At 36.3% G+C, this 27,657-nt stretch overlaps 1 protein-coding gene across 8 annotated transcripts in view; it reads right to left on the bottom strand.

The window, feature by feature from the left end:
- Positions 1-1,198: 1,198 nt before the first annotated feature.
- Trpc5 (transient receptor potential cation channel subfamily C member 5) overlaps positions 1,199-27,657 on the bottom strand; it is a 273,724-nt gene continuing 247,265 nt past the window's right edge. For all 8 annotated transcript variants that reach the window (XM_078034368.1, XM_078034364.1, XM_078034365.1 and 5 more), the window contains 4 exons: positions 13,802-14,005; positions 13,519-13,560; positions 11,647-11,736; positions 1,199-9,996 (listed from right to left, as the gene is read on the bottom strand). In XM_078034368.1, the coding sequence (XP_077890494.1) occupies positions 9,304-9,996; positions 11,647-11,736; positions 13,519-13,560; positions 13,802-14,005 (1,029 nt within the window). In that variant the 3' untranslated portion in view covers positions 1,199-9,303. The remainder of the gene's footprint in view (positions 9,997-11,646; positions 11,737-13,518; positions 13,561-13,801; positions 14,006-27,657) is intronic.

Below are 27,657 nucleotides of genomic sequence, written 5' to 3'. Positions count from 1 at the left end.
CCACCATACCTGGCCTATGAACATTTTTTCTAGAATTCTTTTCATTCTTCTTGGAATAGAATTATTTCAGTCATTCTAGTGGGTTTATAGTAAATGTTATCACAGTGTGGTTTTAATTTGTATTTCCCTGCTTATATTTTTTAATACCAATCATTTTTTCATGTACTTCTTTATTATATATATTCCTTTTGGGGTGTATGTTCAGATCAATTGCATTATTGCATTTTTGGAGTGCTTTTGTACATACTGAAGCTAAAACTACACAAAATTATTGTACAAAATTGTTTTTGACACATGCCTGTTGCAAATCTTTGTCAGATATACACCTGCATTTTAAATTGTCCTTAACTACTATGTAAATATTATTCACTCATTTATACTTAAAGTAATTATGCCAGGATCAGCTGGTGAGTTATTTATCTGAAAGTGAACTGTTTTGATATGCTAACCAGGTCTCTGGTAAGGTAAAGGTTTTGTTGTTGTTTTGTGGTGCTGGTGATTAACCAGGGCCATGTGCTTTCTATGCAAGCACTCTACCAATTGAGCTGTAATATCCCCAGCCTTCTGGTAAGGTAAAAATTTAATTAGTAAAATATAGACACTAAAATTCAGGAATGTGAATTAATTGGGGGAAAGGATTTGCTAAATAAAGTCTATTACAAAAAAATCTCAAGTAATGGCAGCTAATAATTGAAGTATTGCTCATATCTACTCAGTTTACATTAGTTTCATCATGACCAGATTAACTTTGGTTTATGTTTTCTGATTTGTAGATCTGACCTCTTTCATACAATGTGTTAAGTCAATAAAGAAAAATTACAGGATCAGGCCTATAAGATTGCCTAATGTCACTCTCCATAGCTTTAAGTATTTTTTTTTTGTGTGTGTGTGTATGTGTGTGTGTGTGTGGTGCTGGGACTAAGCTTACACATGCCAGGCAAGTGCTCTCTCATGGAATTACAACCTCAGCCCTTAAGTTATAGCTTTATAGCTGTATGGGTCCTTTTACTTAATTGTCTCATAGTTCTTTCATAGTTCTTTGTGAATATTTAAGTTGTTGTTTAATAGTCATGTCTTTGATGGGGAAATATAAAAATTAGAGTGATAACATTTGTTCAGTTATACACTTAACAAAATATTTTAGACTAGAATTCTCCCATTAGTGTTTTTGCTGGTTAAATTACAGTGGGAAGTCCAGTGTTGTTCATATATGTTTATTAATAGCCATAAATGATTACATTGGAAAAGAGAAGAACAAAACACCTTAAATCTAAGTAGCCATACATTTGGGGGGAGTAAATGCTTTATTTTTGTTTATACTGAAGCTAAAAATACACAAAATTATTATACAAGATTGTTTTTGACACAGTTGACACTAACTTTGCACTTCTTACAGAAAGTATTTAAATAAAAGTAATAGTTACTCAAAGAAGTTTTAGTTTTTAAAATAGTCTGCAAAGTCAAAATGCCATTTGCACAAACACATTTTGGAAATTTGCCTTTTTATGAATTAAGCTCAGGAGATTCCATTTTAACCTTAAATTTGACACAAACATTTTCATTATGGTTTGTTATGTGTGATGGGTTACCAGCTAGACTGAGAAAGTGAATTAAGCATAGCCTGTCTTTTCTAGAATTTCTTTTCCTGGTATCAACTCATCCTGTAGCATTGAAGTGTATTCACTGTTTTGGCTAGGAAGAAACTTCCCATCTTCAATTTGAACTTCAATTTTGAGAAATCTTATAGAAATAGAATCATGTGAAGAGTTCAGATGTTGCTGTCTTCTTGAATACTCTCTCTAGTGTACATTCTTATATTAGAAGAAATGAATACAAATTTATATATTTTCCCTTGAGAAGGATGGATGTATATATCCTCAACTGAATTGTCCCGGAGAAGGCCCATATCTTTACAGGATTTCCTTTAACATTAAGTAAACCACAGACTAATGTGTTAAGAAGACTTCTTCTTATGAACTCAAAACATTCATGTTTAATGCCACTGGTTCCACTGATTCCAGTGGTTCTGTACACTTGAACATTCCGACTGCTTCTCCTGTCCAAATATACCAAGTAGGATTATCACTGTGCTTTTTGGACTACAGGCTTCATTGTCTTGGTTACTGAAACAGATTGTTTAATACATATTGTAAGAGGAAGCCCTATAAAGTGTGACCATGAAGTGGTAAAAGTGTGTTTTAAATAATAGGAATAGATCTTGTACAGGAAACATCTAGCCTGAACATGTGATGTTTAAATGACTTAACTACTGCCATCCTCCCATTGAAGCTGCCTCCTACTGTTTCTGTTACCATGGTGTCTTGAGTCCACAATCCTCACCTCTGTTTTTCTATGGAGGATAAAGGTTTTTTTTTTTAATAATTTTTTTTTAGAAAGAGTGAGGGAGAGAGAATTTTTTAATATTTATTTTTTAGTATTTGGCAGACACAACATCTTTTGTCTGTATATGGTGCTGAGGATCGAACCTGGGCCGCACGCATGCCAGGCAAGCACGCTACCACTTGAGCCACATCCCCAGCCCAAGGTTTTTCTTTACTGTTTCCTCTTTCTGCTAAGTGCTTAGTTGTCAATCTCTACATTTTAAAAACGTCATTTTTTGTAGATAAATAAGATTTGGAGAGCTAATTCTCAGTTCTTTCACAACATAAGTCATTGAAATTCCCAATGTATCTCCTATTTAAACATAGTTGTTTTAAGAGTTACATCATTGTGATTCCAAATCTGGAAGTTCTGAATCTGAATATTGTTGCTCTTTAAAGTATCTTTGAGGAGGGACTGTATGCTAATTTCAGTATGGCTGCCACTGCTCCACACACCTTTTGAGACTAGAGTCTAGATTGTGAAGGGGAGTAAGGAATTTTTAGGGGATAATGCAGATATTATCTATCTTGACATTGAGTAATGGTTCCAGGGGAATATACAATTGTGAAAATTCAGCAAGGTGCCAATTGTATAATACCACTTAAAGTATTTTTTTAACCCATAAAATAACTCAGCTTGATCACTCAGCATTTTACTAAAATTTATCTAAAATTACATTGACTTTCTAAAAATATTCTCTTAAAGGGTCATAATTTCTACTAGTTAATATTCAGAGATTATACTTTGAATTTTGAAAGCTCTCAAAAAGTAGAAGTCCAAAATAGGGTGAGTAATGGCAGCATCATTAGAATATAAGTACAGCTTCTTAAGGGGACTACTTGGAAGGACAACATTCATTTAAGTGTATATATTCTGATAATTTTATGAAAATGGCATTACTTTATAAACCTACTTTATATGCTTATTCTAAATTTATGAGGATAAAACCTGACACCAGATTTATAATCTAGCATTTCTTCCATATTGCCTTCCCCCAATTTTAGCTTTTATTTCTCTTTCAGAGTTTTAGCAAACCCATTTTATTTTTTAGATAAGATTTGGAAAAATCAATCCTCCCAGTTGGTTAAAATGTACATTATTTATGAAAGCCAATCTGTGATATTGCACAATTCAAGATATAATCCTATGTATCTGTTTTGAATTTATGAATATAGTGCCCCCAGGTGAGAACTTGCTGCCTTCTGAAATTCAACTCAAATATAGCTCAAAATTTGAAAAATGATTTATAGGTTATTCTGAGCTAGTTTTTACATACTGTTGATTTCTGGATTTTGTTAAAGGAGAAAATGGTGATGTTAATATTTTAATCCTGAAACATTGGTTGGGTGGGGGTGCTGGGAATTGAACTCAGAGCCTTACATATGCTAGGCAAGTTCTCTAATGCTGAGCCACACATCCCATTCCTTAGAAGCCACATATTTCAATCAAGCAACTCCATCTCAATTTGGTTATTTGAAGTTTAACATATTTGTGGTTTAGTCCTATGTTTTAAAGTGTTTAGCCACACTGGTCCTTACTTAGAAAGATTTTGACACTTCACTATCACCATTTAAGTCTCCCAAGAACCTAGCAAAAATCCAAAGTATCCTTTTTGTCTTGTGTTTCAAGGGTTGTGAAAGACTGGAAATTATCAAGAGGATTTCTAGGTTGTAAGACAATGGTAATAAATATTTTGGGGATATATTGAGCTTTATGGGAAAAGACAAGATAACCAAGCCCAGTTTAGCTACTTCCAAGTAGTTGGCTAATTTAGGTTTAAATAAAAGGGACACTGCCACCTATTCATTCATGTGCCACTGAGGACAATGCTTTGGGGGGGGTGTGCATTCATTTTACAGCTTCTTGGACAAAGGACAATATGTACTGCCAATTGGTAGGATGACCACCAAACTTTAGGCTGTTTTTACTTCTTCAGTTAGTCCTTTTGGGTTCTATTGAGTCACTTTTGAGTTTTAAAGAAGACTTTACAGAGGGAGGACAGATACACAGATGTTGCTTACAATGATCAAAAGCAGTGGGCTATCTTTTGCTTGCTATTAATTTATACTGTAATAGGAAGCCTCTACAGAGCTTTCACAACATGACAAGAAAACAAGCTTTTGACATAAGGGCATTCTGCTTAATTTTGTATTATAATTCTTAATGTGTATAGGTTTCTTACGTATCACAAACAATGACAGTATATCTTTAGAAAAATAGCAGATCTAATAAATTAACAGGTACAAGACAAATCCACTCTAGAATGAGAGAACACAAATATTGAGCTTAAAGATGGTATTGTACTCTAGCTTGCTGCCTGCATCGTTCCTGCAATTAACTTCTCTGTTTAGTAGACATTCATTTTCTAAATGTAAAAGCACTCAAAAGCCACCAACCTTCTCTGGAACATCAAGTAGCATACTAAGGAAAATCATAGGCCACATTATCAGCATTATGAATACTAATATCTCAAATATGTAGTAAGTCTGAAGTATGCAGACTTTATTTGGTCAAAAATGTATATTTTTACAGGTAAGTTCTTTTTTATTCTGACTTAAATGCTTAATTATTTTCCCTTAAAACCAGAAACTGCAAATCCTGAAAACTCTGGATATAACAGTTGTCCTGTAGAGGATGTTAGCATGGTAGTTCATTTTAGTACTTCACCATATCTCAGGAAGTGTCTTTCCATTGAAAAGTTATCCCTGCTTCTCCTCCCTTTCAAAATGATTTAGTGATCACCAAAAGGGATGAAAGGTCAAGGCCAGATGCATCAAATTCTGCTTAACAGAAGACTGGAAATTATCAATGTGTATGGACATACATACACAGACCAGGCTCTCACTTTTCGGAACATCTGAAAAAGTAAAGAAAGCCAAAACCTTCATCTATTCGGGAAAGGTGATTGAGAAAGGGTCATTGTCAGTATAGTTGAAATAGAATTTCTGTGTACTAAAGTAAGGCTCACATAGAATTTGAGGGCACTCAGGTTAGTTGTATACAAAGTGGGTATTTGGAGCACTTAAGCCAAAGAAACAATCTAAAATAACCCTGGGCAAAGCTGCAGGAGTTGGGAGTGTGTATGAAGAGGTATTTAAATGGTTTGAACCATTTAATTAACTTCTTTCTACAAATTATCTGTTAGCACTGTTTTAAAAACTTGATTACCAAAATAATATGCTCAGGTTTTCTTTTGTAGCGTTAAACAGAAAGGAGTTTCAGCCTAACTTCAAATACCTTTTTGCCTGATGATTTAACAAATCAAGGTCTGGGCCACTAAAACTGTCAAAACACCACTTTGAATCTTCCCCACAATGCAGTGTGAATGCCAAACAGTTGTTTTTATATTTTCTGGCTAAGACATTACTTCATATTTTTCTCTAAAATACCTTTTGCATTGTTCAGAGGAGGTTTGCACTACTGTTAGAACTATAAAGTTCTTTTTTTAAAAAAGGTATTAAGCCATTAAAAAGATGGAGGTCCTATTTTTTTTAAGTTCTTTAGTCAAATTATAGGCAGGTATTTTGGACTTAGCTGAACAATTTAAGTCTAAATTAGGTCAAAGTAAAATAAATGATTATGGGAGGCAGAAAGAACTGGAAAGTATTCCATAATCCCACTTAAGTACAAAGATATAACTTGGGGAATTTACATTCTCTTTAAAATTTGTCATTGAAAAACAGTGATTTTGAATTTAGAATCTTTCCTACATCTTTGTACTTCACTAGAGTTAAAGTTAGAAGTGAAGGATATACTTAAGCACTGGTCACTTTCTAATACAGTTTGGACTATATATTTACCTTAATATCAAGGAGACTGACTCAAATGAATCCAAGGTTTTTAAAAGTTAAAGCCAGATATAATGGAAACAAACCACAGAATACTTTTAAAAAATCAATTAGTACATGATTCTTATATATTTTTTTACTTTGTGATACGTTCCTTACTTTACATTTAAATATGCCAGTGAAAATTTTGGAGTTTACAACATGTTAGGCAAATGGAAAAAAATAGGTATCTGTAATGGCAATTTCATTTATACATCTACGATTTTATATATAATACATATTTTTGTAATGTCTTGTTTCTATTATTTAGAAGATTTGAGTTTATTAACTAGCTCTGTGCCTTTGAACAAATCCTCTGGACACATTTCCCCTTTTATAAGGTTTGAATAAAATTGCTCTTCTCTCAGGTTGTATTTTAGCTTTTAAGCTTGTAAATGTACTCTCAAGTTGGCTTATACCTTCTCTGGGGTTAGAGGACATACTTAAGTATTTTGATATTAAATACATTTTTTGGCATTGCTGGGGGTGGAGCTCAGAGCCTTAAACATGGTAGGTGAGTAAGCAGTCTATCACTGGCCATATCCCCAGCCCCAAATATGTTGTTTTTTTTTTTAGCTGATCCAGAAAGTTAAGAAGTGAATGCAAAACTCTTTCCCCTTCTACTTTCTGCAAGTTAGAGTTAATAAAAATGTTGTCACCAAGATGGAAGTTAGGGCAATAGCTGTTTAGCATAACTCCCATCATAAATGAGGTTTCAAGGTAACTAGTGAAGTCCTAAGCCTGTCACAAGGACAATAAGAAGATTTGGAAAGGCATATACTCCCATGAAATATAACACTCGTTTCAATAGTCAAGGTTGGTTACTGTGATTATATTTATATTCTCTCTAGAATATAAACTGAGAAAAGTCATATTTTAGTGCATGACTCCATGTTTGGCTACTCTGTTTTCTGATGATAAAATAACCCCTAGAATGATTATGCCTCGTTTATCAGACATACATATATTTGTGAAAAAGACATCTTTTTCTTTGATGAAATTGGGTTATATATTGTTTTTGGTTTTGTTCTTTAGTGCCATCAGTATGAGTTAGGAATGTAATCTGGGTTCTGTTGTTATTCAAATGAATTTGACTGGAAAGTTGAAGCTTTGAGTGGGGGCATGCTGGGAATTGGCCTCAGGACACTCAACCACTGAGCCACACCCCCAGCCCTATTTTGTATTTTATTCAGAGACAGGGTCTCACTCAGTTGCTTAGGGCCTCACTGTTGTTGAGGCTGGCTTTGAACTTGTGATCCTCCTGCTTCAGCCTCCTGAGCCACTAGGATTTGCAGGTGTGTACCACTGTGCCTCACTAGGAAAGTTGAATCTTTGACTTTAGAAACCTTTCTTTTGGAAATTAACCTGTTTTGTTTTTCTTTTTGAAAGTAACCTGTTTTAAAACATGTCAGAGCCATTTATGATAATCCTACTTAGTGAAGCAGGGGAGAAGTTAGATTTGAATAAATGACCACTTCAGATATGATCAAGGAATTATTTCGAGACAACCCTTTGCCAAATGGGTCTTGACACAGCTTGATCTCATTTCCTTGGATCTGAGTTTTACTCTTCAACATCTCAAGACTCTTGCTGCCCTAGCTCCCTAATTTAACTCTTTTCCATGTGAAACAGTTTAACCATCACTCCCAATGCTTGGGAAAGCAATGGAAATCAATTTGAACAACAGAAACAATACTGTTCAAAGCTAGTTTGGAGAAATATTTTCATTATTTGAAAATTCCTTATTTAATTACTTTAACCAGAAGTTACATACAGGAATTTAGATGGGCTCCTGTTGGAATTGACATTTAAAAGCATAGGGTGACAACTAACCTGTCTTTTCTAGGCTATGCATTCTTAATTTAATCTCCAGGAGTACTTTTTTGAAGACAGTAGAATTTGGTTCATGTTCACAGGTCCATGGATCTGCTAGGGTTGTTATGTTTTATATCTAACATAAGTTTACACATGCACTTCTGCTGCCCCCAATGAATATTAAAACTGCAACCTGAATTAGATTATCTAGATGTGAAATTGTTTTGTTGATTTTTTTCCCAGAAAGCAACTAATTAACATGAAGATGGTTTTTTTTCAGATTTCAATACCTCAGCAAGATATCATTGTTCTGATAAAAATATTTTAAATCCAGGCTTTTATCTTAGAAATGCCTTGATAGCAATGATAATTAAAACTATCAACAGTAGATAGGACCCTATAAATATACCAGCTAATTATTTTTTTCTTGCCAATGTATGAGATGTAATGATAATTGGTTAGAGTGTAGTAGAAGTTTTTAAAAAACAGTATACATCCTAAATACTAATTTCAATACTATCAAATTTTAAAATGTAGTAAGTTAACTGAAATACACAAACACAGGAATTTGCCTAACTTATTAGATATGACATATACTATAGGGTAAATATCTCATTGGCACACATTAAGAAACTAACACATCTTTAAGAAACAAAAACTCAACAGCCCCCACAATTGAGAAGTTGTGTTTCAAAACAAAACAAAAAGGCCAGTTATACCTAGAAACCCCAAGCTGACAATTCTTTGGAGTCTGTTCAGCCTCCCTTTGATGCTGTTCATTGAACCAGCATGGGCAGCGTGTAGCACTGAAGGGTAACAAAGATAGGCAGGTTGGTTTGCCTTATCTGATAGCTGGTGGGGACTGCTGACCACATCCCTCAGCCCTGTGGGGAGATGGCATGAGATCCTGAGGAAGGTCAGGAATCTGTGCGGCAGCAACAGTAGCAAAGTGGCACCTGTAGCTTCAAGGAAGCAAGGGTAAGAAAACGAAAGCAAAGCAAAAGGGTTAAGCACCCGACTGCACCTCTGCTGATTAGGGGCAACACCCCTTCAGTTGGTTGTGAGATGGACTTAGTGTTAATAGGTATAAAAAGGCAAATAATAGTAATAATAAAACAAGAACAAAAATGGGGAATGTGGCTATGAAAAGTGAGAATAATAGGAGTTTCACTCTCCTTTCTAGGGGGCCAGTGAGGGAGTCATATTCTATGTCACCTCTGAGAATAAGGAAATTACAAATTTTCATTTTGAGTTCCAGAACAGGTGATAGGGACTTGACTTAGAGCCGAGTTGTAACTTGTTCTTCCTGTCCATCACCCCATTTGTGCATGAGCAAGTCACAGGCCTCTCCCCAAGTTTCAAATACATCCTCGGAGGAGTCTAAAAGTTTAGAATTTGAGGAGCAGATGCTGGATGCACAGTGAAGAGAGCTGGAACAGGCTAGAGGGCATTCACTGCTCTGAGCAGCACCCTGGACTTCACCTAATTCTACCTCACTGAGGTTAATTTCACTTTGAGAACAGGCTTCTGCTTTCCCTTTCTCCATCTGAGAATATCTGATGTCCTGCCACATATAATGCTGCTGGACGATTCCATCAGAAATTGTGTACATTGGCTCTGAACTGGGTTCAGACATATGACCATTAAACTTTGAGAAAAGAAGACCCAGTTTCTTGAGAGAAGGACCCATGAAGGAGCGTTTGCTTGATGACTCAGCTTTTGACTTCCCCTGGGAACCACTGGCTCTTGGCATGGTTCTGATGAGAGGTGGCCCATGGCAGGCCTTTTTCTTGCAGCCTAAATTGAATGAGACGCTCTTGGATTTGGCCCGAGCCCCACCACAGCCATCATTGGTGTCATCCCTCTGAGAGAATTCAGTGCTGCTTGTGGAAAAGCTTCTCCTTGGGTGTTTTCTGTTTCCTAAGAGGTCAAGCACTTCATATCTGAAGCTGGAGATGTCCTGCTTTAATTCCTAGGGAAAGAGGGGAGACATGTATGCCAAAAAGCTTGAACTTTAGTTCAAAATGGGCACATTGAATACCCTTTGGAATGTTCTAGGTCTTGCCTAGTAGCAAACCACAAAGTACACATAATATCAGAAAAAAATTATATTATTCAAGCCCAAGAAAAAGAAATTAATTTGAAAGATTGTGTAGTGAGTGAAGTTGATTTCAGAACCTCCCCATCAGGTGCACATCAACAGACTAATAGTGTTAACTGACAAAGTATTAGATTAGGGCACTGGCTTTCAAGGTTATTGCATAGAAAAGGACCATTGGAGAAGAAAAAGCTATTATGATTCCAAGGAATGAAATCAGAGAAGTGAAAGTTCAGGTGATTGGACTGCTGTTTTGAGATATGGGTCCCTGTTCATTCAAGTCCTCTCTTTAACTGGCTGCTTAGATGTTAGGTTGTTTCTTTAAAAGCCATCTTTGAAAGCTTAAATCTGATCATGTTATCCTGTTGCTTAAAAAGTGTGAGTAACTTACCACTGACCTTAGGAAAAAGTAGAAATGCCATTTTGCGCCTACAGGATTTTTCAAGTCCTAGTACCTGTCAATCTTTGCAGTCTCATTTCTTCTTCCCCAAGATTTCTACTGTTCACCCATATGAACATATTCTCTCCTGCCTCTGGGCCGTTATCTATGCCATTCTGTCTTGAACACTTTTCTCAGCTCCCCTTTATCTAGTTCCTCCTGCAACACTCAGCTTAAACATCATTTCCTCTGGAAAATCTATCCTGACTCCCAAAGTCCAATTGAGTGTCCCTCCTCTCTGTTTCTACAGTGCCCTGTGTTTACCCTGTCAGAACCCTCAATCTTTTATCACTTTACATTATTATTGTTTGTCACTCCATGAAACTAGGTATGAGTTAGATCTTGCTCACCAGTGTACCCCAGCACTTAGTAGAGTGCTTAGCACATAGTGGGCCCTCAACAGATGACTTATGTCTATGGATTATGATAATAGCCTTTCTGTGTGACCTAGGAAAAATTATATAACATATATATGTGTATATAATGTATATGTGTTTTAGGATAGGGTTTCTCAACCTTGGCTCTATTGACAAGTTGGGCAGGATAATTCTTTGTTGTGGCAGGCTATCTTGTTTATGGTAGGATGTTTAGTAGCAACCTTATCTCTATCCACTAGATGTCAGTATGACAACGAAAAATATCTACAGACTGCAACATGTGCCCTGGGGGACAAAAGAGGATCACTGTTTTAGGCTAGTTCTGATAGGAAAATTTTTGTGCTTAATGGTAGAGTTTCTTAAGGCTTTAGATTTCATAATAGAGTTTTTGACCTTTATATGTATTTGGCAAAGAAGGCCTTTTAAGTCTCCTGGTATTTTGCCACATCATTTGAAGTAATGCAATTGTAACACCAAGAAATACCCAGATTATTAAAAGAATGCATAGAACAGATTTCTTTTGTTCATAAAACTGACTGGTGTGAGAGGCATTGTTAAAATCTCTCAATACTTATTCTCTTAGAATAAGAACTGTAGCTGATTTTGCTATGTTGTAGGCAGGGGAAATTCCACCACCAGAATCTTAAAGACTGGAGATTAAATGATACTTAAGAAATGAGAAATTAAACCACTTCATGATTAGATTACCTTAAAATTTTCTTCTGTTAGCCCCTCATTTGTTTTGGAATTTCTTATCATAGCAGCCACATATCTTTTGACTAAATTCCTGATAACTTCCTGGAATTAAAAAAAAAATGAGGCATTCAGTTTCTTTCTCAGGCTCTCAGAAATAAAATAAGAAACCTACATAGAAAATAGAACATTCTTACACCATCTTTACAAACAAAATCCTCCCAGGACCCAGACATTTTCTGCAAGAAAAAAAATGAATTAAGTCTATTGGCTAAATTAATTATTCAATATCTGAATTTGATAGCAGATTGTGCCAGTAAAGTCAAATTCACCTCCAAAGGAAGAATTTCTACTCAAGTGTTAGGTAAACATGTATTTATATTTATACAATAATGAGAGTAGAATAATCCTCGAGTGCTTACAGTCGATATCTTTTCCCTTCAGGATGGATTAAACTTTAATACTCCTAGTAACATGTACTTTTTTTTCCCCCCTCTCTCTCTATAAAGTTGAGAGTCACTAAGTCTGCTACACAGGCAACATATTTTTCTTAGAGCCAGCCAATTCTTCTTTACAGGGATGGCCTCTTTTTGGCCTCCAGGGGAATGGCACACACATAGTATGGCTTATATTAGTGATGGTGACAAGGATAGGCCACTTATTGCAATGTATCAGACACTATGCCAACCAACACCCCCCCCATACACACCACTAAACATTCACAATACAATTTTTATAATTATTCCCATTTTACATGAGGAAACTGAGGCTCAGTGACATTAACTGATGCCTCCAAGAACACATGACTAGTGAATGTCAAAATAAGAATTCAATTCTACTTCAAGCTGATTTCAAGGCCTATAGTAATAATTAGCTGATGCTACACTTACTACTTCTGCTACTCTGAGAACTTAAATAACTCATTGAGAAGCCCAACAACTGATTCTTGTTTTGGTGAGGACTATGAAACATAAAATGAAGGCAATGAATCTTGCCTAAGACTCATTATTGTGAAAATAATAAGGGCTGGAGGCAGGATTAGTGAGAGAAAGGTTACCTACCATATTCTGTATTTTCTATTTTTCTTAGTTTTGCTTAAAGGGAACAAAGTTAGGGAATTGACTTTCTAGAATAAGACTGAATTTGCTTTAAGCCTGGCAGAACATTTTTCTACTTGGGGTTTCTGTTAATTAGGAAGGCGAGAGAGGGTTCTCTTTCTTGTGATCAGCAATAACTACTCTCAAGGGATATCTCACATATTTGGATGCTTGTTTACCTTCTAGCTGCTGAGATAGAAGTGTTTATATGTTTCTTTCATTAAAATTGTATTGGAATTTAGAAAGACCTAAGTTTCTGACATGCATATAAGCTTTTACTTTATTGAGGTTAGTTTTGTCCTGTACTATCTTCCTTATTTATTATATATTCCCATTACTCTGTGCCTTTTGTTCACATAATGATTTATTTAATGTATTTAATTCTGGCTAGATAAGAGTAGAAAGCTTATGTCCACAGTGGTATCTCTAGTGTTTAGCCTAATGTCTGATGTATAGTAGGTCTCAGATGTTTGTTGACTGACTGAACAGCCACATATCCTATTTTACTTAATCTCAAGGATAGCTTTCTTTTTTAAATTAATTAATTAATATGTTTGTTCTAATTTGTTATACATGACAGCAGAATGCATTTTGATTAAGGATAGCTTTCTATACTATGGACCTTGCTGATCCAGCTGTTAAAGGGCTTGGAATCCACACTAAAGAGTGACTTCACCTTTTCCAAGCCTCCTACTCTCATCAAATCCAGTCATAGCTAGAGTGAAGTTTGCTTTTAGTCCACAGAACTGGCCAGGAACTACTGTGTTTAGTCCCCATGAAGAAGCATTACCTGATAGTGTTGATTTTGTATCAGGCTGTCAGCATGGCGTTCCTATAATTGAAAATGGACAGAGAAGTTACATCAACAGTCTCCCAGCACCTAATCCACCCGCCCATCTGAATATATTTCTATATATTAGAACTGGAGAATGACATGGCATAACTTGCCTGACAAATCTCCAAAAGATAAGTAAGTTGAAGTGATTTTATGATGTTTAAGATGGAGAGTATCACACAGGAGGAAAGGGAGAAAACAGTTTTGTTTAAAAAGAAATAGATTTTAAAAGTCTTACTGTGAAGCTTCTCAAGTTGTGTCTTCTTCGTCTACCATCAGGGTCTCTTTTGGGGCAGAAGGTATTGTTGAACCAGTTACCAAGATAGAGAAATGATTTGGGGCTGGGGATGATGTTAAAAGGAGGTGGTAAGGTGCCACCTTCATCAAAGTAACTCATCCAGAGCTTTGTCCTTGCAAACTTCCACTCAATATCAGCATGATCCTATGAAAGACAGAAGGTCAAGGTTTTGAGATGGGAAACTGCAAAATGCGACCACGTCTTATCCTACACATTTTACTTGCTTCTATAAAGGGCAATCTGTCAGTAGCTACATAATTAAAATTGCATATACCTTGGAAATCCAAATTACAGATATTTAGTAATCTAACAATCACAGATATATCTTACCACAAATGGGAGCAGTGGTGCACACCTACAATACCAGTGATTTAGGAGGCTGAGGCAGAAGTATCACAAGTTTGAGGTCAGCCTCAGCAACTTAGTGAGACCCTGTCTTAAAAAATGAAAAAGAACTGAGGGTATAGCTCAGTGGTAAAGCACCCCTGGCTTCAATCCCCAGCATTCTTCTTCTACTACTACTACTACTACTACTACTACTACTAGTAGTAGTAGAAATTAAGTCCTACGTTATCTAGATTATCCTACATTACCTAGATGGGCCAAATATAATAACAGAAGTGAAAGAGGGAGACAAGAGAGTCAGTGTCCAGAGTAATACAATGTAAGAAAGACATAGCCATTACTGGCTTTAAGATGAAAACAGACCATAGTCCAAGGAATATAGGCAGCCTCTAGAGAGTGAAAAAGGCATGAAAATGGATTCTCTGCTACAGCTTTTGGAAAGTTCAACCAATACTCTGATTTTAGTCCATTGAGACCCATTTCAGACATCTGACACCAAAAACTATGAAGTAATAAATTTGCATTGTTTCAAACCCACCACATTCATGGGAATTTGTTACAACAATAATAGGGAACTAATAGTTGTGTATAAAATAACAGAAATCATCTTTTTTTGTGTGTGTGGTGCTGGGGATTGAACCCAGGACCTTGTATATATGAGGCAAGCACTCTACCAGCTGAGCTATATCCCCAGCCCAGAAAGATCAGAGATCATCTTTTGAAGGCAGAGAGAATATACTTTATCAGATACTAAATTGGACCCACTGTTTCTTGTTAAATAAAGGAGGAAAGCAGCCTGAATTAGTTATCATATTTTGGTTGTTCTGACAAAAGAAATTAAATATATCTGCAGAGGCAACCACCACCCCCAACAATTGTTACAGATATTCTGGAGAGAAAGATGGGTTCTGGAATATGGAAACAATATCACCTTTTTAGTTAAAACCTTGCAGTATGAAGAAAAAGAAATTTCTTTACTAGCAAATGAGATCTTAAAAAAGGAAAGCAATGTAGCCCAGTGTTGACTTAGAGTGGTTTTTGAGTTAACATTCAGTCTGCCAGAGAGTCTTAGAATTTGCTCCTTGGACTTTTAAATCTTCCATAAAAGTTTTTATTTTGTTCTCCAAGGCAGCAGTGCTTAGCTATCATATTAAAGAATTAGCTAGGCTGGGGTTGTGGCTCAGTGGTAGAGTGCTTGCCTAGCACGTGTAAGGCACTGGGTTTGATTCTCAGCACTACATAAAAATAAAAAAATTAAATAAAGGTATAAAAAAAGAAAGAATTAGCAGACTGAGTTCAAGGGTGACATTCAGAAGAATAAGACTTTTTAAAACTGATTCCATGGATAAAGTTAATGAAATCAATGTATCTATTAAAATTGTACATAATAAAACTGATTCCATGGATAAAGTTAATGAAATCAATGTATCTATTAAAATTGTACATAAAATATTGGGTGTTTTGCAATTTTTCTGGGTTTTCATAATATTCTCAAATATTACTCATATAAATGGTTAAGAATCTAGGTTAATCCAACGGTTAATAGACAAATTGGAGATACTTCTTTTCTTTTTTTTAGGGCAGGTGAACCGGGGATTGAACTCAGGGGTACTTGACCACTGGCCACATCCCCAGCCCTATTTTGTATTATATTTAGAAACAGGGTCTCACTAAGTTGCTTAGTGCCCCACTTTTGCTGAGGCTGGCTTTGAACTCCTGATCCTCCTGCCTCAGCATCCTGAGCCAGTGGGATTATTAAGAGGGACTAAATGGCTTTAGGTCAAATGAACAGTTAGCTTCAAAGTAAAAATAAGTCTTTTAGATTGAAATTAGGTATTTAGACCCACTGCTAGATTTTATGATCCAGTAAGGTAATAAAGAAGCATATATATTACCATATCATGAATTTGTATTTTAAATATTTTGGTAAATATTTTAGTAAAATTTTATAATTCTATTTATTTTATTTTGATGTAGCTCTGTCATTTTATCTTTTGTCACTTGTGCTTTTGTTATCATGCTCTAAGAAACCATTGCCTAACAAAAGTCCATGAAGATTTACTCCTATATTTCTCCTCTTTAAATGTTTGATATGATACAATTTTATTAAAATAGTGCATACATGCAAACAGATACATATATACATATAGGAAGGAAACAGTAGGATATTAGGGGATGTTGTCTCTTGGTTGTGACTTGCAAATGACTGTTATTTTTTCTTTCATTCATTTCTACATTTTCCAAAATTTGCCCAATAACATGTATTCATTTATTTGTATCAGTTTAAAATTATTTAAAAATATAAGTTCCCATTTTGAATTAATTGTTGAAGGACCCTAAATAGTTTCTTAAATTTGCCTGGAACTGATTTGTTTCTGAAACCAGAATTCATCTTTAAAACAATCATTTCTAAATTCTTTGCTGCAGTTCTAGACCATTGATAGACTATCTTTTTGATTTATCCAAATTAAGTGTGAAGTCGTTACCAAGAAATCCTGTAATCCCAGCAACTCAGGAGGCTGAGGCAGGGGGATCTTGAGTTCAAAGTCAGTCTCAGCAATTTAGTAAGGCCCTAAGTAACTCATTGAGACCTTACATCTGAATAAAATATCAGAAGGGCTGGGGATGTGGCTAAGTGGTTAAGTGCCCTTGAGTTCAATTCCCAGTACCAAAAAAAAAAAAAAAGGGGGGGGGGATTTTAAGATGCTAATTGAAACACTTTGAAAAAGCTGAATTGTAACTGATGAATTCCAAACACGGAAAAATGGCACCAGTTGAGGCATGAATGTAGATCAAGGACAGCTGGCACAGAGACACAATGCTCATCTAAATCCCTGTGCTCTTCTCAGGTGCTGGGTCAGAGTTCTGCTCCTCAAGTATTCCCTCCCTTTTTTCCATGTTTTTATTGGTACATTATAATTGTATATTATAGTGGGATTCATTGTTACATATTTGTACATGCACACAATATTTCTGAGTTTGGCTTATTTTGCTTAGCATAATGATCTCCAGTTCCTTCCATTTTCCTGCAAATAGCATAATTTCACTTTCTTTATGGCAGAATAGAAATCCATTATATATATATATAAATATACACACACACCACAATTTCTTTATCTATTCATCCATCAATGGACACTTCTGCTGGTTCCATAGCTTGGCTACTGCAAATTGTGCTGCTATTAGACATGGGTATGCATGTATTGCTATAGTATGCTGACTTTATTTCTTTTTGATAAATACTGAGAAGTGATGTAGCTGGGTCATTTGGTAGTTCCATTCCTAGTCTTGGGGGGGGTGGGTGCTGGGGATTGAACCCAGGGCCTTGTTCATGCAAGACGAGCATTCTACCAATGGAGCTATATCCCCAGGCCCCATTCCTAGTCTTTTTTAAAAAAGTATTTATTTTTTAGTTGTAGGTGGACATAATACCTTTATTTTATTTACTTATTTTTATGTGGTGCTGAGGATCAAACCTAGGGCCTCACGTGTGCTAGGCAAGTGCTCTACCACTGAGCCACAACCCCAGCTCTCATCATTTTTAGTCTTTTGAGGAACCTCCATAGTGACTTCTACAGTGATTGCACTAATTTACAATCCCACCATCAATGTAAAAGTGTTCCTTTTTCTCCATATCCTTCCAGCATTTTTATTGTTTGCATTCTTGATGACTGCCATTGTGACTGGAGTGAGATGAAATCTCTGTGTAGTTTTGATTTTCATTTTTCTCATTGCTAATGATTTTAAACATTTTTTCATATATTTGTTGCCCATTTCTATTTATTCTTTTGAGAAATGTCTGTTTTGTTAATTTGCCCATTTATTAATTGGGTTATTGGTTTTTTGATGGTGAGTTTTATGAGTTCTTTATATATTCTGAATATGTGTGTGTATGTGTGTCTGTATTTAAATTTTTATTTATTTGTTTATTTTTTGTTACCAGGGATTGAATTCAGGGATACCTAAACACTGAGCCACATGCTCATCCCTTTTTATTTTTACTTTGAGACAGGGTCTTACTAAATTGCTTAGTGCTGTGCTAAGTTTGAGGAGGGCCTCTAACTTGCCATCCTCCTGCCTCAGCCTCCCAAGTTGCTGGGATTACAGGTGTGCACCACCTCACCCAGCTATATTCTGGATATTAATCTCTTTCAGAAAGGTAGCTAGTAAAGATTTTCCTCCATTCTTGTAGGTTCTCTCTTCACATTCCTAATGTTTTCCTTTGCTGTGCAGAAGCTTTTTAATTTGATGCCATCCTCCCCCCTTTTTTTGGATTCTTGGCATTATTTCCTGAGCTTTAGGGGTCCTATTGAGAAGTTCATTGTCTGTGCCTATATGTTGGAGTGTTGACCCTATGTTTTCTTCAAGGACTTGCATAGTTTCTATTCTAATTCCCAGGTCTTTGATCTATTTCAAGTTGACTTTTGTTCAGGGTGAGAGATAAGAATCTAGTCTCATTCCTCTACATGTGGATAACCAGTTTTCCCAGCATCTCCTGTATTTTCTCCTAAGAGTTTAATTTTAGCAGTAGTTTTAGTTTTTACACATGAATATCAAATTGTCCCAGCACAATTTGCTGAAACAATGTATTTCTCATTTAACTCTCTTGGCACCATTGACCAAAAGTCAATCAACATAAAAAAAGAAATTTCCTTTCAACCTTTAGTTTTAATACATTGATTTGCATGTGTATCTTTATCCCAGTCCGGCATTGTTTTAATTATTATAGCTTTATATAAAGTTTGTAAATTGAGACATATAAGTTCCAAATTTGTTCATCTTCCTCAAAATTATTTTTTCCTATTCAGAGTTCCTTATATTTCCATATGAATTTTAGGATTGGCTTGTCAATTTCTGCAAAAGCAAATAATAGTTTTGATATATTTATTTTATTTTTTTAATTATTTTTTTAAGAGAGAGTGATAGAGGGAGAGAGAAAGAGAGATAATTTTTGATATTTATTTTTTAGTTATCAGTGGACACAACATTGTTGTTTGTATGTGGTGCTGAGGATCGAACCTGGGCCGCACGCATGCCAGACAAGCGTGCTACCACTTGAGCCACATCCCCAGCCCAGTTTTGATATATTTAAAAATATCTTTCTAAGTAAGAAATCCAAAGGCTATACAAGGCAGTCAGAAAGGTCCATACCACTATGATATTAAGAAGACACTTTTAATTGACATATCACATATCCATGGTAGGTTTCACTATTACTGTGCTTTACATGTATTTCTATTAAGAGTGAAGCTTGGCATTAAAGACAGGATGGTTTGGCTGATATTGGATTATTGAAATAATTTATAGTGGGCTGGCAAGAATGGTAACAATTTTCTTTTAATGACCTCACTTCTCCATTTCCCAACATTCCTCCTGAGGGAGAATTAATTCTGTGAAAGAAAAGCAACGATAGCACTGCATTCTATTTTACCTTATTTTATTTTGGTGACAAACTTATAACAAGCCTGCATGCTCTTTCTACTTTTCTGTATGTCTATTAATCCTAGAGTTTGAATTTACAAGTGAGATGGTCATTATAGGGATAAGTATTGACACATTTAATGAGTTGAAAAATGAAGTCATCCTTTTGAGATAGAAAATAAATCTGATGTAGTCATTTGGTTTCAAAATGATGATTGGTTTTACTAGTCAGGCTACATGACAGATATTTTCTATAAATTGCTAAATCTGCAGCTCTAAAGTTTTGGTAAAACTGTATTTAATGTAGATGATGAGAGCCGGGCCTGGTGGTGCACACCTATAATCTCAGCAGCTTGGGAGGCTGAGGCAGGAGGATAGCAAGTTCAAAACCAGCCTCAGCAAAAGCAAGGTGCTAAGCAGCTCAGTGAGACCCTGTCTCTAAATAAAATACAAAATAGGGCTGGGGATGTGGCTCAGTGGTTGAGTGACCCTGAGTTCAATCCCAATACCATAACAAAATTATTAAGATTTCTATTTGTCACCTATTGGTCACATCTCATCTTTTTTTGTTGTTGTTGTTCTCTTGCTGGCTATTGGCCACCAGGCTTCCTAAGTTTCTTGCCATGTGGGCTTCTACATAGAAAAGCTTATAACATGGTGGTGGTAGTAGCCTTCCCTCCAAGTGAGAGAGGGAGAGAAAAGCCAGTCTTTTTGCAACATAATCTGGGAAGAAATCACTTTTGTTTCTCCCAGCTTTTTAAATGTATAATTGACAAAATTTCTATTTGTTTATGTACAATATGATGTTTATATACATATATACAAGATATATATATATATGCACATATATTTAATACAAGAAAATATATATAATAAGATATATATATACACATATATATATATTTAAATTAAGCTAACTGACATTCATTGTGTCACCTGCTTACATTTTTGTGATGAGAACATTTAAGATCTACTGTCTTAACAATTTTGAGTATACAGTACATTATTATTAATTGTAGTTACCATGCTGTACAATACATCTCTATAATTTTGCTGTGGTCTCTTTGTTAGAAGTGAGTCCTTAGGTCTAATCCACACTCAAGGGGAAAGCACTGCATAAGGGCTCAAGTACCAGGAGGTAGATATCATGTGAGTCTATCTCAGAGGTCACCTTCCTCAGAAGTATTTCCTACAAATTGAGAAATTACATGACTCTAATCTTGGATAATAAATTCTTTACTAATTCAGGTGGTTTATAATTCTTTGCATTCAATAATATTTAAGGAGAACCTAATCAAGTTGGCAGATGATAGATTGTTAAAATATTATTTCATGAAAAACATTATATGACTATTTAACATGTAACTCTGGGTTCCAAAATTTGAATGGCATTGGCATTATAAAAGTCTATCCATTCACATATATTTATTGATATGAGAAATGTTTCTTAGCACTTAGTTTAAAAAAATGCAAAGTAAGAATAAAATTGATGCTGAATCCTATTTCTGAATATTACTCCATATTCATCCATGAATACAACAACCAGTTGGGAGAAAAGCCCTATTTGCTTCTTTAAAAAATACATTTGAAATCAAAACATAATTTTTTTTAGAGAGAGAGAGAGAGAGAAAGAGAGATAATTTTTTAATATTTATTTTTTAGTTTTCAGTAGACATAACATCTTTATTTTTATGTGGTGCTGAGGATCGAACCCAGCACCCCTACGCATGCCAGGTGAGCGTGCTACCACTTGAGCCACATCCCCAGCCCAAAACATAATTTTTAATCTAGTGATTATCAAGATTTATAAAGGAATTGTGTTCATTTGAGCAGCTTTGTACTACTAATAATTGGATTATAACTAAATTCAGAAGAATGGTTTTAACATTTATAACCTCATGACTATAAGAGATAAAAATCAAATTTCAATTCACACTTTTATTATAAAGAAATATGAAAATGTAATAAAAAATAACAAAAAGACCTTAAATGTAAAAATTATATAACATTAGAATTAAAGCCCGTGGAATTAATTCTAGTGGAATTAACTCTAATGGAATTAATATATGATGGAAATAAGAATTTTAGAAGAAGATAGAATGATGGAAACTTTCTACCCTTAAGAAGAATTTAGCCTTTATTGTTTAAACATATGCTTGATTTTGAGGAACAAATACTGTGGTATTCAGATTCTATTAGATACATTTGAATGAATAATTGGATAGTTCTATTTTAAATGTCAGTCTACCATATCCCAAAAATTACATCCTTTGCAACTGTTTAAACTTATGATGAAAAATGTAGCTGTTAACTCCCAAATATATAAGGAGATACATAGATTATGTTTTCCAAATTTATCAGAGAGTATGCCAGCAAACTGTTTGAATGCCCTTGAACTGAGATGGCTTCAATCTATAAATTACATATGTACACACATACACAATTATGTCTGAAATAACTATCACTGGCCTGAAATCCTGCTATGGGAAATTGGGTTGGTTTAGACAATTTAGAATGCAGAGGATAGGAGGTAACAGCAGGATGAAACAGTGAGAGGCAGCATGCCATTGTGATCATTGTGGAATGAGCAAGGGTTTCTGGAATCTAATAAACCAGGTTTTGGAATACTGCCCTGCTACTTATTATCTGTGTGACCTCAGATCAATTATTAAAGTTTCTGAGTTATGGTTTTCTCAACTGTAAAAATGGTGGGAAATATCTACTACGCAGAATTGTTGTAGAAGTCAATGTCAAATTCTTAAGGTCCTGCCTGGAATGTAGAAAGAGCTATATAATTGTAGGTTCCTTCTCCTGTATGTCTGAGCCGATAGTACCAGGAACAAACCTTGAATTCTTGTTTTGACCTTTGATGCCCCATAATAGCCCATCTTCCATCCTTGGAAATACATTTATGTTTCTCCAGCACAGTTCTTGAAATGAAATAGGTATTCAATAAGCATTTCTTCAAATGAACTGAGTTACATTTTCAAACATGTAATTCGACCTCTAGACATGTTTGGAAAGGGAGACTGATGATAAGACTCCTGTGCATATTCAGCTATTTTCTAACATACATGGCTAGACGTTCTGGCATCTGGAAATGATCCATTTGAAAAAATTCCTGTGTGAGTTTAGCTTCTTGTTCGTATGTGTTTTAAACAATAAGCAGGGCCAGGCATGGTGGTGCCCATCTGTCACCCCAGCAACTCAGGAGGCCATGGTAGAGGAATTACAAGTTCAAGGCCAGCCTCAGCAGCTTAGTTACAACCCCTCTTCTTTTTTGCTGTCTCAAAATAAAAAAATAAATAAATAAAAGGAAAGGGGATGTAACTCAATGGTAAAACATTCCTGGGTTCAATCTCCACTACTGCAAATAAAAAAAAAAAAAATAAGCAGCTCTCTCCTTTTAAAAATGATTTTCTAAAAGTCTGTAGGAACATGGATTTAACTTTTTTTGTTTATTGAGTACCAGGAATTGAACTTAGGATCACTTGACTACTGAGCCACATCTCCAGCCCTCTTTTGTATTTTGTTTGGAGACAGAGTCTCACTGAGTTGCTTAGTGCCTCGCTTTTGCTGAGGCTGGCTTTGAATTTGAGGTCCTCCTGCCTCAGCCTCCCAAGCCACTGGGATTACAGGCATGTACAACCATGCCTGGCTCCCTTATAATTTTAACTGAGCTTTTAAAAAACAGCTCAATTGCTACTGCTGAGAGCCATAGCCCAGTAGGAATGACACATGGCATTTTTGGTTGAAAGGTGAGGCCAGCAAGCCATTGAGATGATAATGATTATGTTAAGATGTGCATTCAATGGAGATTAGACCCCTGCTGTCTGCCTGGGCCTGCTACTTTGGAGCTCTCACGGGACTCCCGGAGAGTTCCCATTGGTTGGGGAAGTGCGGTAGGAGGGAATTCCAGAGGAGGGATTTCCTGTTGGAGTAGTGTGTCCCGGGAGGAGCCACGTGGCGTGGCATTCAGCATTTTTCCCGGGAGCGGGTGTGGAGTGTGCTGGTGGAGTTCAGAAATAAAGTTTGTTCCTGCAGCAGTGGCTCGTTATTTGTGCCCAGCCAGACTGTGGCATGCTACTACTCCATTCTCCTGGTGCTCGGGTGAAATCAGATTGGGAATTACTATGAAATTGAAGCCAGATTTAAAGTTAGGTAGTTAGTGTAGTTAGGTAAATCGGGTCTAATATCTAGTGAAATCTAAAATGGAGGCCATGCTGGGAATGACTCAGGGAAAACACAGGACAATTCATGGAATGTTAATGAAGTCCTGAAGAGGCCCTAGGCCAAAGTCCACCTCAAAGAAGTGATAATGAAGTTCTTCCTGCCCAGATTACTTCTTTGGCCCACCTGTGTCCCACCCCTCAGGCCTTCCAACCTACATTCCATCACCAAAACTATAAAAAGGGGAAACAACTGCACTTCCACGGATTCCACCTCTTGGGTCCCCTTCTTCCTCCGTCCCCTTCTTCCTCCGGGAGAAGTCTTTTCTGCTGTCCTTTAATAAACTTCTAATTTCTATTCTGACCTTGCCTCAGCGTGCTTCTTTGGTGTTGTTATTCTTCAACACTGGGGAAGCAAGAACCTGTCAACAGCGGTAACAAAATCGTCTCAACAGCATTCTTCCATTAATTTATGATGCATCAGTTAGTCACCCACCCATTCAGTGTTTGATTTCTGTCTTGAGCAACCTACTATGTACGTGCCAGGCATTCTGTTAGGTGTTGAGTACATAGAGATGACTATCCAGTGATGATGGTGGGAATACCATGATGTACACAATGAGAGTACAAAGGTAGCACCTGAGTCTGAAACAGCATAAATAATAGGCCACCTGACAGGTTTGGTTGAACAGGACGAACTATTGAAGAATAAGGCAGGTATTCATTTATACATTTATTCACTCAACAATTATGTGTTGATTGCTTGCTGAATGTTGGGATTACAGCAGTGAACAATATGGGCAGCAAGATCACCTGGTATATAGAAATCTGTTTTATTTCCAACCCTTGTTCTAAATTGAATTGCAAGATTATGGTGTGACTTTTGTAATTATATTTATTTAAAACTTAGCCTAAGTATCTGATACCCAGGAGGTTTTTATTCATCTGCATTGGAATAGCCTTTCCCCTTATGTGATAGACCAATCAGACATTGTATATTCTTCCATTGCTTACTTTCAGTGTCTGGTGGTGATGCTCTCTCCTACTCTCTGTCCTAACCTCTCTACCTAAGTATGACATTGGAACATTTTCCTAGATCAGCATCCTTACAGGGTGCTTTTGTGTAAGATATAACCCATACGAACACAGATATAGTGGTTCTGCTTCTTCCCAACTTTCCAAAACTTTTAGGACTTTTGTGGTACCATAATATACACTTTAAAAGCTTATACCCTTGCAATGTGTTCAAATTGTCTGTGTGCTCTGTATTGCCTTTGTGACTGTCAGCTCCTGTAGAGAAGGCCAGGATTTGTTTTAGCTTCTTTCACAGTGCCAGTGTAATGTACTTTGATTGTACAGTACACCCTCAAATGCTGTTGAGTTGCTCAGATTCTGAGCACATGGCCATAGCTAGGTCAAATGGACATGTCTGTTCAATTTCACAATTCTCAACAAATCCAAGCTCAAGGTTATTTTCCTTGCAATCAAACTACAAGGCCAATTTCTTACCAGCTTTTGACAGTCTTGTGCACTCTCTCAGATCTCCTGCCAGCAAGCATCTTGCTTAGCAAATTGGAAAACTTTATAACATAATGCAAAGGGAGAGTGGCAGGCTCAAACTCGGCAAGAGCAGAGCTAATAATAACCCTTAAGGAAAAAGGCTACTCCTAGGAGTTTTCAGCCCCAGGGAAGGCTGATTGGAGGGATATTTTGGGCAGGGGGGCATTTTGGCATCCTTCACATCAATTAGCAATTGTGTATTTCATTTGCATATAAAACTAACTTTATTTCCCTTTGATAGGAAAGCAAGAAAAATTACTGTGACATGCATACTCCAAAGAGAAGCAAGAAAATTCATATTTCCTGACATCTCAAGGGAAGTCTACATCACTTGGAATGCTTTCTTCTCCTGGCAGAATTCAGGGTGTGCTTCTCAAATGTTAGTGTGTACCAGAATCATATAGGGCAACCGTTAAAAAAAAACATATTTCTGGGGTTCACCAGAAGTTCTGCATTGCAATATAGTTTTGCCTCAGTTCAAAAAATACAATTTTAAAAATATATAAGTATTTTAAAGATATTATAATTCTAACTCCATTTTTTGTTTCCATTTATTTAAAAAATACACAAGAATTTCCAAAATATGATGTTAACCTCTTAGTGTACTCCCATACCCGTTATTGCCCTGTCTCTAACTTATCACATGCATGTTCAGGGAGAAGTCAAATCCCTGTCACAAAATAGCAATCCTACTCTCCTCCCTATTTCTAGGTGATTAGAAATTGCCATTCTAATCATTCTGGGGCTTTCTGGGAATTACTTTGATACTATTGTAGAGAACTGGCAATAACCTCAATTGAAATCCACAAACATAGCTGGAAAATAAATAATTTTGGTGGTGCTGGGGACCCAACCCAGGGCCTTGTGCATTCTAGGCAAGCATAAGTACCACTGAACCACATCTCCAGCCCCCATAGTTGGAAAAATATTAGGGCTCCAAAGAGAGCTCTCTTTCCAACTCTAATTCATTGCTCATCTTTTACCTCCAACACTCCTTTGCACGTAAGTAGTGATATTTCCCATGAGCCCATTTAACCCTTCCCAAACTACAAGAGCCCTTTTAGTGGGTGTTACAAGCTGGTTCTCCTCCATACTAAACATGTGAAATGGTTTAGTAGGTGGCCATTATGTCTTTTTCCCTCAGCCCATCCTCAGACATGATATGACTATTGATCTCCCTCCATTATTTTATTTGCTATATGGTTGGAATTGCTGCTCTGCCCATTTGAGGACTGGGTGTGATGAACCTGATTACCATTTACCTAGCTCTCAGCCCTTGTAACAGTCTCAGCTCCAGTGCATATACTCAGGTGCCAAATCTCAGGGCAAACCTTAGGCCCCACCCTCTAGTTCCATTCCAGCTCTCCCAACCTCAGGCTCCACCATCCACTATCCTGTCTCATTGCTTCACGGGCACTCTCAGTTGTTGGCAGATAGGGACCAGAAAGCATTACAGAATAGATTATATTTTAGCTAGGTCTTGAGAGGTTGGAAAGGCATATCTAGGCAGAGATCGAGGGAAAGAACTTTCCCAAAAGAGGCAACAGTATGCAAAATCAGCAAGAATAGAAAGGTTGAGCATGACCTTTGAAACCAAATGAACTAATCAGGATTTGTTTATATCCAGGATTCTCAAACTTCAGTGGTATCAGACATGCCCAAGATGCATGCTGAAATGTGGATTTCTGGATCTCAATGCAGATCTCTGAGAATGGGTGTTCTAGGGGTGAGAGGCCCAAGAACCTACATAGTGTAACAAACTTCTTTGGATTATTTGGATGCAGGTGGTTGTCAGCCACACTTCCAGAAACACTAATTCAAGGATGCTTCCTGCTGATCTAGATATATTCAGCAGTGAGCCTATTTCCCTACTCATTAAATGGAAATAGTAATACAATCTGTCTCATGAGCAGTTATGAAAATTAGGATGATATGCTTGAAAAGTATTAGGTAATATTATTGATGTTCCTTTCACTTACGTATCTACCTTTAGATCTTCAACTAATTCTTTCTACAAAATTGATTGTATACTTTCTTTGTGCTAAACTCTAGGACTGGGCTCTAGGATTACAATAGTGAAAGACAAAGTGTATACCTCATTGAGCTTTCCTACTAGCAAGAAAACCTAAGAATAAGCAATTAGAAATGAATCCATTAAAATTATTTACTTTTAATAGTAAGAATGTACAACTAGAACACACAGCTAGAAACTGGTAGGCCACAATTCAAATCTGGATTGGGCTGACTCTAGAGCCCAGTTTTTTTGGTATCGGGATTGAACTCAAGGGTGCTTAGCCACTG

The sequence above is a fragment of the Ictidomys tridecemlineatus genome, chromosome X (assembly GCF_052094955.1).
Source record: "Ictidomys tridecemlineatus isolate mIctTri1 chromosome X, mIctTri1.hap1, whole genome shotgun sequence".
NCBI lineage: Eukaryota > Metazoa > Chordata > Mammalia > Rodentia > Sciuridae > Ictidomys > Ictidomys tridecemlineatus.
The sequence above is the reverse complement of the archived record's forward strand: the minus strand, read 5'-3'. Positions and strand labels throughout refer to the sequence as shown.